At 43.6% G+C, this 10,995-nt stretch overlaps 1 protein-coding gene across 1 annotated transcript; it reads right to left on the bottom strand.

Annotated features, from left to right (window-relative positions):
• Positions 1-785: 785 nt before the first annotated feature.
• Positions 786-5,734, bottom strand: LOC144888754 (uncharacterized). Its single transcript, XM_078767930.1, has 2 exons — positions 5,010-5,734; positions 786-883 (listed from the first exon to the last, which is right to left on the bottom strand). The coding sequence occupies exons 1-2, from the start codon at positions 5,512-5,514 to the stop codon at positions 786-788; spliced, it is 603 nt and encodes a 200-aa protein (XP_078624056.1). The 5' UTR covers positions 5,515-5,734.
• Positions 5,735-10,995: the final 5,261 nt, after the last annotated feature.

Raw genomic sequence — 10,995 nt, 5'->3', positions numbered from 1 at the left:
TGTTGCAAACACCGATGAGTCAGCTCAAGCATCAAAGGCAGAGAAAGAGTCATCAAAGTTGAAGAGAAGACGCACTACTTGTGAGTTCAGTTCATCAACTGGCTGCAGTTCTAGAAGATCACAGTCAGTTGACCTCCTGTATAAGGATGTATGCATTCTTTGCAACCAACCAGCCCAGCTCTACAAAAATAATCCAGCACAAGCTAGAAAGAAATACAGAGTGCCAGATAATTTGACTGCAGATACACTGAAGGCAAGCTTGCTGAAGACAGCATGGAGTCGCGGGGATGACTGGGGCACTGAAGTCACTGGACGCCTGGAAGGGATCAACGACTTGGTAGCAGAAGAAACACTGTACCATTTGCGATGCAAACTTATGTTTGCGAGAGGTGACAGTTTGTCCAAGACTGATGAGGAAGGAAAAAGGAAGAGAGGACAGAGGAGTATTGATGAGGAGCGAGAGGCAGTTTTTATTGAATTCTGCGAATGGTTAGACTCAGAATTAGAGCATGGGGTAATGAACATGGACCAAGTCCATGAAAAGCTGCAGGAGTTTGATCAGTCACCAGAGAAGAGCCTTTCTTATTCAAAGCATTGGCTAAAGATAAAACTTCTAGAGAAATACGAAGACACCTTGTATTTCACAACACAGGAAAGAAGGGCAGATGTACTCTGTCTCAAAGATGGCACCGACAATATTCTGCGAGGGCATCATGCTAATCTTGACAATAGGTGTGCATGGGTATGAGCCAGTTCCAACACTGGACCCCACGGCTCCTGAGGAGCTATTGCAGTTCACGAGCTGTAATTGTCATGGAGATTGCAGCAACCGGCGATGCAGCTGCAAGAAGAATGGGGTCACGTGCATCTCGGCCTGTGGAGTCTGTAATGGCATTACATGCAGAAACTGCAGTCATGATGTTGTTGAGTCTGAAGAAGACATAGACAATGACTGTTGAAACTTCTGACATTGTGAATGAGAAATAACTCTTGAGTATTATATATGTATGTGAAATAAAAGCTACTTTGTGTGTAAATGTAAAAGTGAAAATATAAATGTTAACAATCAACTCAGAATCATGAAAAACCCTTATTTGACCCCTCATAAGTTACTTAAGGGCCGATTAAAAAAAATAAAAATTCTCGAAAATAATTTTTCGGTACCCGAATTCAACAGCTTTTTTTCTGGGTTTCCCACGGGAGTTGAACTTCAACATTTTAACACATGTTATTACACACCTTTACAAACATATTGGTGAAGAAATTTTTTGGTAACAATTTAGTTAACAGATTTGTGAAATATCTCATAAAATGCCCTTACTATACATGGTTGAATTTGCTATCACATATTTTCATATTCTAGGGGTAAAGACCTATCCAAAAATCAATATTAGGCTTACTCCCTCATTTTGGTACCAATGGACCCTATTTTGGGGGTTTGGCTGATGGCCTATTAGGGGCCATTCAAATATTACGTAACGCTATGGGGGGTGGGGGGGTGTACGGCCGAGCGTTACGAAGTGTTACGAGGGGGTGGGGGGGTGTTCGCATCGGCGTTACGTAACAGTAGTGATCTAAGTTTTTAAAACCAAAAGTGGGATTACTACTCATCCCATTTTTGGTTTCAGCAAAAATGGGATGACTGCTCATCCCATTTTTGCTGAGACCATGCTGATACTGAAGTCGAAGTCACAACTAGAAACCACATTTAACTGTATTAAATTTAGTACTCTTTATTACTCTTTATAATATTGACGCCAGAACGAATTGTTTGTATTAGTAGAGGAAACGAAAGTGAAAAAATGGCTTAGAAATTGATTTGAAAATCATTTCATGTTAGAGACAGGCATCCAGTGGGACGAGTTAGGGCATGGGGTGGTGCATTGGGAACGGGTGGATGCCAGCTGAGGTTTTCCCCTAAAGGGTCATTTTAACCCCTTTTTGCTAAATCAGTATTTCCGAAGTGTTGAAAAAGAGACGAGATGTTTGTAACAATATCCCATTTATTTGCCCGGCCATTTTACTCTACATGGGGTTTTTATACATCATTTTATTGCTGATGATATTGCCTACAAAATGCATCTCAGTATTTTAAAATATATATATAATTAAGGGGTTACCATGGTTACAGTGGGGGTCAAAGGTCAACCTATGGCAAAAATATATAATTTTCTCACACTTTCTAATAGATAGGCAAAATGCCATATAAAACTAAATTTACTGGTTCTAATTGCTTTTATTTATCAATCCTCACATAGAAGAGCAGTTTTTAGTGATGGAAGATTGATGTAATACCCCTCTGTGGGCAATTAGTGAAGGGTGAAAATTAACCTTTTCTTCAAAAATACATAGAAATTGTGAAAAAAACCTCTGTTTTGTATTTACCGGTACATGGAATTGTTAAGTGTGATGTTATAGCATCCAGTATGCATTGGAAAATGTCTCCAAACCACCATGGTCAAGATTCCTAGTATTGTTTGAGACTCCATCAAAGAAGAAGTCCTCAAGACTGGTGAAACAGGAGCATCCCTAGTTGAAACATTTGTCTCCACTCGCCTTATTGAGAAGTCAACAGACTTTCATGCTACATTATCTCGGAACAAAACACCATCAATAAGCAGGATGTACAAAGTAAGCATTCAACCAAGTGGAGCTGGCAAACAGAAAGAGATCAAAGCTGACAGGAATCTAATCCAAAGACTGTTTGTGGCAGCACAGGGAGGGAGAGATGTAGACCTGAATAGCATCCTGAGGCATGAGCTTTCATCAGTCCCATGTGCACGAGCAGACACCAATGGGAAACTCCATTCTACCGACAAGTCCCAGCTTCAAGAAATGCTGACCAAGGACATAGAAGTGTCAAAAAACCTTCCCAAGAGTACAGCAAAAACCTGCTTGATCATTGACGGCCCTGCACTGATACAAGCAATGGCAAGCCTGAGAAATCAGACACTTTTGGAGATCTGAGCAATGTATTCTGTACCAGTGTCTTAAACCGCTTTGGTCCCATGTACTCCAGGGTTGATGTTGTGTTCGATCGGTATCAGGAGGTCTCCATCAAGTCTGGCACAAGGGGAAAAAGAGCCGGCAAAACCCGCCCAATCAAACGTGTCATCAGTTCAAAGGACATGAAGCTCCCCTCCAACTTCAACTCATTCCTCAGCCTCTCTGCCAACAAGGCTGACTTGGCAGCATTTCTTTCCGGATCTCTCATAGAGATGACGGAGAAGGAGCTACAGCCAACATATGAATTAGTTGTTGCCGGCGGGTTTGAGGATTTGATGAGGGTATGGATTTCTACCGGCAGGAGCACCAACTCCATGAACGCAAACCATGAAGAGGCGGACACCAGGATCATCCTGCATGCCAGGGATGCGACACTACAGGGCTACCAGAGATGTGTCCTTCAATGCCGAGACACAGATGTCCTGGTTGTGTCACTGGGCCTGCGAGATCACCTATCTCCAGAGGTGTGGTTCAGTTCAGGATTGAAATCCAAACGTCCCTTCATCCCCATCCATCAGATCTCACTGCCAGAAGACAAAATTCAGACAATTATTGCATTCCATGCACTAACAGGTTGTGACACAGTCAGCCAGTTCGCCGGTATAGGGAAGAAGACTGCGTTGAAAGTGTTCACTGAAGAGTCAGCATGCCTCCAGAAGATGGGGTCTAAAAACATCAGTGACCAATTGATCCAAGACGCTGAGAAGTTTGTGTGCAAACTGTACCTAAAAACCACCCCTCTTACGGCAATTGATCAAGTTCGCCGAGAAATGTTCCTTCAAGGAAAGCGTTCGCTCGATGCTCTTCCCCCTCCAAGGATGCACTGGAAATACATATTCGTCGAGCAAACTACCAATGCCTTGTCTGGAAGGAGTCACTAAGCCCAGTGCAAGATCTGCCTGATCCAACAACCAGTGGATGGAAGAATGATTAGAGTGGATAGCAGTGGAAACCTCGTTCCCAATTTGATGACCCTGAGCCCTCTTCCAAAAGCTTGCAAGGAGCTTGTGAGCTGCTTTTGCACATCTGGTTGTGGAAAAAGATGCGGCTGTTTCCGTGCAGGACAAAAGACCTGCATTAGTGCTTGCACTTGTAGGGGATCATGCACCAATTCACAGGATGATGATGAAGATGTGTAGGTAGTCAGAGCCCCGGTTCAAACTATGTTATCCGTAGGTTGTTGGCAAACAGAATAAAGTCTCAAACAATACTAGGAATCTTGACCATGGTGGTTTGGAGACATTTTCCAATGCATGCTGTATGCTATAACATCACACTTAACAATTCCATGTACCGGTAAATACAAAACAGAGGTTTTTTTTCACAATTTCTATGTATTTTTGAAGAAAAGGTTAATTTTCACCTTTCACTAATTGCCCACAGTTGCTATTACACAGTTGCTATTCACTAATTGCTATTACATCAATCTTCCCTCACTAAAAACTGCTCTTCTATGTGAGGATTGATAAATAAAAGGAATTAGAACCAGTAAATTTAGTTTTATATGGCATTTTGCCTATCTATTAGAAAGTGTGAGAAAATTATATATTTTTTTGCCATAGGTTGACCTTTGACCCCCACTGTAACCATGGTAACCCCTTAATTATATATATATATTTTAAAATACTGAGATGCAATTTGTAGGCAATATCATCAGCATCAAAATGATGTATAAAAACCCCATGTAGAGTAAAATGGCCGGGCAAATAAATGGGATATTGTTACAAACATCTTTTCTCTTTTTCAACACTTTGGAAATACTGATTTAGCAAAGAAAGGGGTTAAAATGACCCTTTTCGGGAAAATCTCAGGTGGCATCATCCCTGCCCCGATGCACCACCCCATTCCCTACCTGTTTCCAGTGGATGCCTGTCTCCAACATGAAATGATTTTCAAAATGAATTTTCAGGCTCATTTCCTCTACTATGTAGCCTCTTAGGGTCTCGTAAGTTATTCCAGTTCCCACGCGGGTTCGCGTGCTTCGGTGGTCAGTATCGGGGTACCGGACTCGATTGATTGCTCCTGTGGAAGTCGGAGCCCCTCAGTGTCGACACCATCATCGTCTAGCCATTCCAGGACCGGCTCGTTCTCCTGGTACGCCACCAGGCACATTAGCTCCCGCTGTCGTCGTGCGGCTACGCGCTGCTCCAGTTTCTTGTCCTTGTGACAGCGGCCATGGGCCTTGCCTGACTTTATGGAGGCATGATACAGTCCACAAGTTGAACAAGTCCGCCTCTGGAGTTCGGTTTCCAGAGTAGGACATGCGAAGTCATACGGGACTCCCTTTGGGAATTTTTTACGGGCTCCCGGCGTGAGAATGCTCTGCCCAAGGACAAGGCTCTGGAACAGCGTTGGAAACTTCCCATCGGTCGTGTTGCAAACGAGCCCGTCACCCGTCTGCTGCACGGGCAACGGGGGCGGAAGGAAGCGATCTCGGACTACACTGAACAACGAGTTTGTGGGCTCTCTGCAACAGTCTCGATCGTTACACTTGACCAGTTGTACCATATACTGACTCTCCCGTACATGTATCGCCTGCCAGTCTCTGTCCTTCTCAATAATATCGTCTTCCGCATCTGCCGAGATGTATTCTGCCACCGTTGGGAAGTCGTCTATGACAGTCTGAGACCAAACTTCCGGTGTCCATGTTGCTTTGTTTCTGATTATTTTTTCTTTGAAATTTAAGAAGTGTAAAACAGTTTTTAACTATTTATAATCTGGATAAACATATATTGTTATGCTAGTTTCCTGGGATTATATTATATATCACATTATTTTATTTTGCCAGTAAACATCTACTAAAATGACTAAGCTCCTCCCCAACCCCCTAACCCCCAACCCTAAATTCTCCCGTCACCCTCCGCCCCCCCCCCCTCCACCATGTTTCAGAGATTGCACTGATCTGTGCAAGCAGTAGATCGCAAAATGTATATTCGGGGGGGGGGAGGGGGGGGTGTAGTGACCGAACGTTACGTAACGCTTAGGGGGTGTCTGGCCGAACGTTACGAAGCGTTACGAGGGGGTGGGGGGGTGTCAAATTTCGGGAAAAAAAGCGTTACGTAATATTTGAATGGCCCCTTATAAGCATCGCCCATTCTACAAGCCACGCCTTTCTCTCCAACGGCGAGTCTGGACGCAAAGCCGTGTTACATTTTTTACAAACAGTTACTTTCTGTCTGCCGGACACAGTGACTTGTCGTTTATGACTAAATTTTTTCTCACCACAATTTGCGAAGCATTGCAATGACTGTTAGAAGCAAAATGATATCCTATGTTGTACGGAAAAAGACGTCCCTTCACATGACGTCATCACACAGCGACATCTTTTTTTTACGTACCGGCATGGTACGTAAAATGGCAGTTTCATGCGAGTGTGTCACTGTCGCCCAATGTGTAAAATAAAAAAAATATATATATATATATACTATTCTCCCTGGAAATGAAAAGTGTCTCAATGTTTCGAAGATCAAATTACGCAGATCGTTTATTATTCCTCCTATGCTGTTTAAATACAAGGCATTTGAACCACTCGCAGATTGCTTCTGTCAATCCGTAAAAATGTACTTATACTGCCCACCATTCAAATTAGCAATGTTGTTTAATCTCGTCTTTTGAGTAATCCTCTGTGCGCAGAGTAATATCATGAAAGCTGTTTCCGAGGCACGCAGTGTCTCACACGTCCGCATAATGGAGGCAACATTCATCAAGTCAAACCATCCTATACTTTGTCGACAAAAGGAATTTGTGCACACATTTTATTTGCTTTGACCACATTATCTCTGTGGATGAATATTGGTGAATCGTCTGCAGATATGCTTGACCGTTTATGCCACTTGGCTTCCGTGGTGATACGGCGACTCGGTACTCTGTGAGGACATCCCAGGAGTGAGGAAGGCAAAATAAATTAGAGGATTAAGAGCAACCGGACGAGCATGATGGCAGAGAGGTATGTACACTCGCTCGAAGCCGTCTAGCCTAGGTTTGAATCCGGGCCCAGCCATAAACTGCCGTCCCGGTGTTTCACAGGCAGGGTGATTCATCAATGTGTGCATCGTCCATCCGATGAATGTTAAACTGGGCGTCACATCTGCCGGATTTTCAACACCCCTCGCCAGGGGCGCCGACAGGGATTTTGGGCCCCATCAAAAGATATCACAATGGGCCCCTATGAAGCACGCGCGCACATTTTTACCTAAAGTTCGAATAATTTTTAGGGCCCCTGTCAGTGCAGGGCCCTTGGAATCATCATAACTTCCCCCCCCCCCCTCCTTACAGCGCCCTTGCCCCTCGCCCTCTCCCCTCCTAATCCTAGTCCCCTTGCTCCTCCACTCGCTCCTTTCTCTCCTCTTACCACTCCTTACCCCTCCTCCCTCTCTCTTTCCATTGCTCCCACTCCCCTCCTCTCATCACCCCTCCATCCGTAATGTAAGGTATAGTGACATATGGTGAGGCTTCGCTCTTCCAACCCCCTCCCCCCCCATTTCTCTCCCCCCTACCGCTCATCCTGCTAATACCCCAGGGACATGAGATATCATCCCTCCTCCACACACCCATCCCATCTCCCTCCTTTTGGATCTCAACTGAATCCCCCTCTCTCTCCTCCCCCTCTCTGTCTTCCCCTCTCTCACCCTGCTCCGTCTGCCCACCTCATCTCTCTCCCCTCTCTTAATATTCCCATCAGTGAAGCGACCCTGTGTTGCCCGGCAACACCAGATACCTCTGCTAGTGTTTGATACAATAAGAAAAAAACCTTGGAGAAATATATGGAAGAAAAGCGCACTCCGAACAAGGCTGTGGGTGTTTTGTTAATGGTACAAGTCAATGTGACGTCATTTCAAGCAGTTCAAGCGCACCCGAACAAGGCTGTGGGTGTTTTGTTAATGGTACAAGTCAATGTGACGTCATTTCAAGCAGTTCAAGCGCACCCGAACAAGGCTGTGGGTGATTTGTTAATGGTACAAGTCAATGTGACGTCATTTCAAGCAGTTCAAGCGCACCCGAACAAGGCTGTGGGTGATTTGTTAATGGTACAAGTCAATGTGACGTCATTTCAAGCAGTTCAAGCGCACCCGAACAAGGCTGTGGGTGTTTTGTTAATGGTACAAGTCAATGTGACGTCATTTCAAGCAGTTCAAGTGCATCCCGAACAAGGCTGTGGGTGTTTTGTTAATGGTATAAGTTAGAGTCCCTGTATAAAGAGAGTTGCGCCATGCGCTGACCCGAGATTTCTGGTCACGTGATTTCGTGGCGCCATTTTGTGTCTAACTTCACCGTGCGTGAACGTCAGCTTGGTACGGGAATGTTGTTTATTGCCAAACAAAATGACTGGTTGTTCTGCTTTTGGTTGTTCAAACCAATCTGGGAAATATAAGATGTATAGATTTCCAAGTGATAAAGTCAGAAGACAAATTTGGGAAGCGAAAGTCAGACGAAAGAGCTGGAAAGCGATCGACTCCTCGAGACTCTGCCAGGTAGGCTCACGCCACTTGATGATCGATGTTGAAAAGCAATTCTATCTGCTCGGTTTTTTTTTGGTTGTCTGTCCGTTGAAAACCCTTTTAAAGGGAAGTGATTTGTGTTTGTTTATAATCTTCAAGGAGCTGACCAAAAATGCATTTCCGTGGGAAGAACCCTGCTCAATTTTTTTCGGGTAGTCCTTGCGGACCGCATATTGTCATTGATTGATGAAATGTCCCGGTACAGACATTGCCTGGTCTGCGGTTGGGTAGTCTGCGGGCAATGTCACTGTACTTTTTCAGAGGGAATTAATTTTGATTTTATAGGGGTGGGAAACCCATGGTCCGTTTTGTTTTCAGTTGTCTGTCCGTCCATTCAAAACTTATTCCGAGGCAAGTTATTTTTTTGGTTTAAAATCTTTAGCCTAATCGGCAATCATAAAAGCAATTTTAGGGGGGGACCTGCTCAATTTTTTTGCGGGTTGTGCAGCCATCCATACGTCCAAAATTTGACGAGTTATTGTTTGCTTTGTACAGTGCTCATGCGTCTTGTGGCATATTTGCTCAAATATTTCCCACCCCGGGATTTATGGCCAAATTGTAGTGATGGAAGATTTTGCACATTGGACAATCCCTACATATTTAACCTGGTGACAGCTATCGTTCCCAAAACATACAATATGAGAGTAGTGAACAGAGTAGTGATGAGTCTCACTTGTGAGGAGTGAACGGAGTAGTGATGAGTTTCACTTGTGAGGAGTGAACGTAGTGGGATGAAGTGTTGGTCTGGTCAGAGTGTTGTATTACGGGCAGAGTTTTCTTACGGTCTGAATGTATGAATCATGTTCTGTACTGAATGTATGAACCAAGTTTTGTACTGAATGTTTACTGTGTTGGCCTCATCGTGTTCCTGGTGAAATTAAACAAGTTATGGTGAATACGACGTCTTATCTGTGCTTTTCCATATCTGTTCGACTCGACGAACCGTGCACACTGCAGGTATTTTTTAAAGTTTTTTCTCTGTTTAATTACGGCTTGGCGCAGTCGAAAATTAAGTGTTAATTAAGTCGCCAGCTATGAAACATATCAATCGATCAGGCAATATCCATCAGAGTTCTGGGCAAGGGTGTAGTAATAAATGAACGTTTCAATCTTACTAGATGCCGATGACGTTTTCCTTATGTCAGAGACAGTAGCTGACTCGCAGCTTGTTAAATCATTACAATGGAAATTGAATATAAATGTCGATAAAACTAAAGTTGTACACTATAGAAATATGGCAATACCACGTACAGAATTTGTTTTAAGTGTGTTAGACTATATGTCGGCTGGAAGTCCTACACCGGAATTGCTCTCGGCACCCTTTAAAAAATATTGGATATGCCCACACTCCTTTCTAAAAGTTATTAAAATTCAGAGAACGACAGCATTGGTTTGTCTTACTTATAATGTTAGCTCTTATATGCAGTGTTGGCTTGTAATATGCATTGCCATACCACTTTTAATATCACCACACAGCTCTTTTTCACGGCAATAGCTGAGTTTTTGACAAAACAAATATCACCTGTATGTAATAATAAAACTAAATATGTGTAGTAATTTTTTTTTTAGCAGGTTTAGAATATATCACCCCATATCGCGAATGTACATGCATATCTAATCCGACACACTTAGACACAAAATGGCGTCCAAATTTGAGTTGACACAACTCTCTATATACAGGGACTCTAGTATAAGTCAATGTGACGTCATTTCAAGTAGTTCAAGTGCACCCCGAACAAGGCTGTGGGTGATTTGTTAATGGTACAAGTCAATGTGACGTCATTTCAAGTAGTTCAAGTGCACCCCGAACAAGGCTGTGGGTGTTTTGTTAATGGTACAAGTCAATGTGACGTCATTTCAAGCAGTTCAAGCGCACCCGAACAAGGCTGTGGGTGATTTGTTTATGGTACAAGTCAATGTGACGTCATTTCAAGCAGTTCAAGTGCATCCCGAACAAGGCTGTGGGTGTTTTGTAAATGGTATAAGTCAATGTGACGTCATTTCAAGCAGTTCAAGTGCACCCCGAACAAGGCTGTGGGTGATTTGTTAATGGTACAAGTCAATGTGACGTCATTTCAAGCAGTTCAAGCGCACCCCGAACAAGGCTGTGGGTGATTTGTTAATGGTATAAGTCAATGTGACATCATTTCAAGCAGTTCAAGCGCACCCGAACAAGGCTGTGGGTGATTTGCTAATGGTATAAGTCAATGTGACGTCATTTCAAGCAGTTCAAGCGCACCCGAACAAGGCTGTGGGTGATTTGTTAATGGTATAAGTCAATGTGACGTCATTTCAAGCAGTTCAAGCGCACCCCGAACAAGGCTGTGGGTGATTTGTTAATGGTACAAGTCAATGTGACGTCATTTCAAGCAGTTCAAGCGCACCCGAACAAGGCTGTGGGTGATTTGTTAATGGTACAAGTCAATGTGACGTCATTTCAAGCAGTTCAAGCGCACCCCGAACAAGGCTGTGGGTGTTTTGTTAATGGTAC

Source organism: Myxine glutinosa, chromosome 14 (genome assembly GCF_964187855.1).
Source record: "Myxine glutinosa chromosome 14, kmMyxGlut1.1, whole genome shotgun sequence".
NCBI classification, from domain to species: Eukaryota; Metazoa; Chordata; class Myxini; order Myxiniformes; family Myxinidae; genus Myxine; species Myxine glutinosa.
The sequence above is the reverse complement of the archived record's forward strand: the minus strand, read 5'-3'. Positions and strand labels throughout refer to the sequence as shown.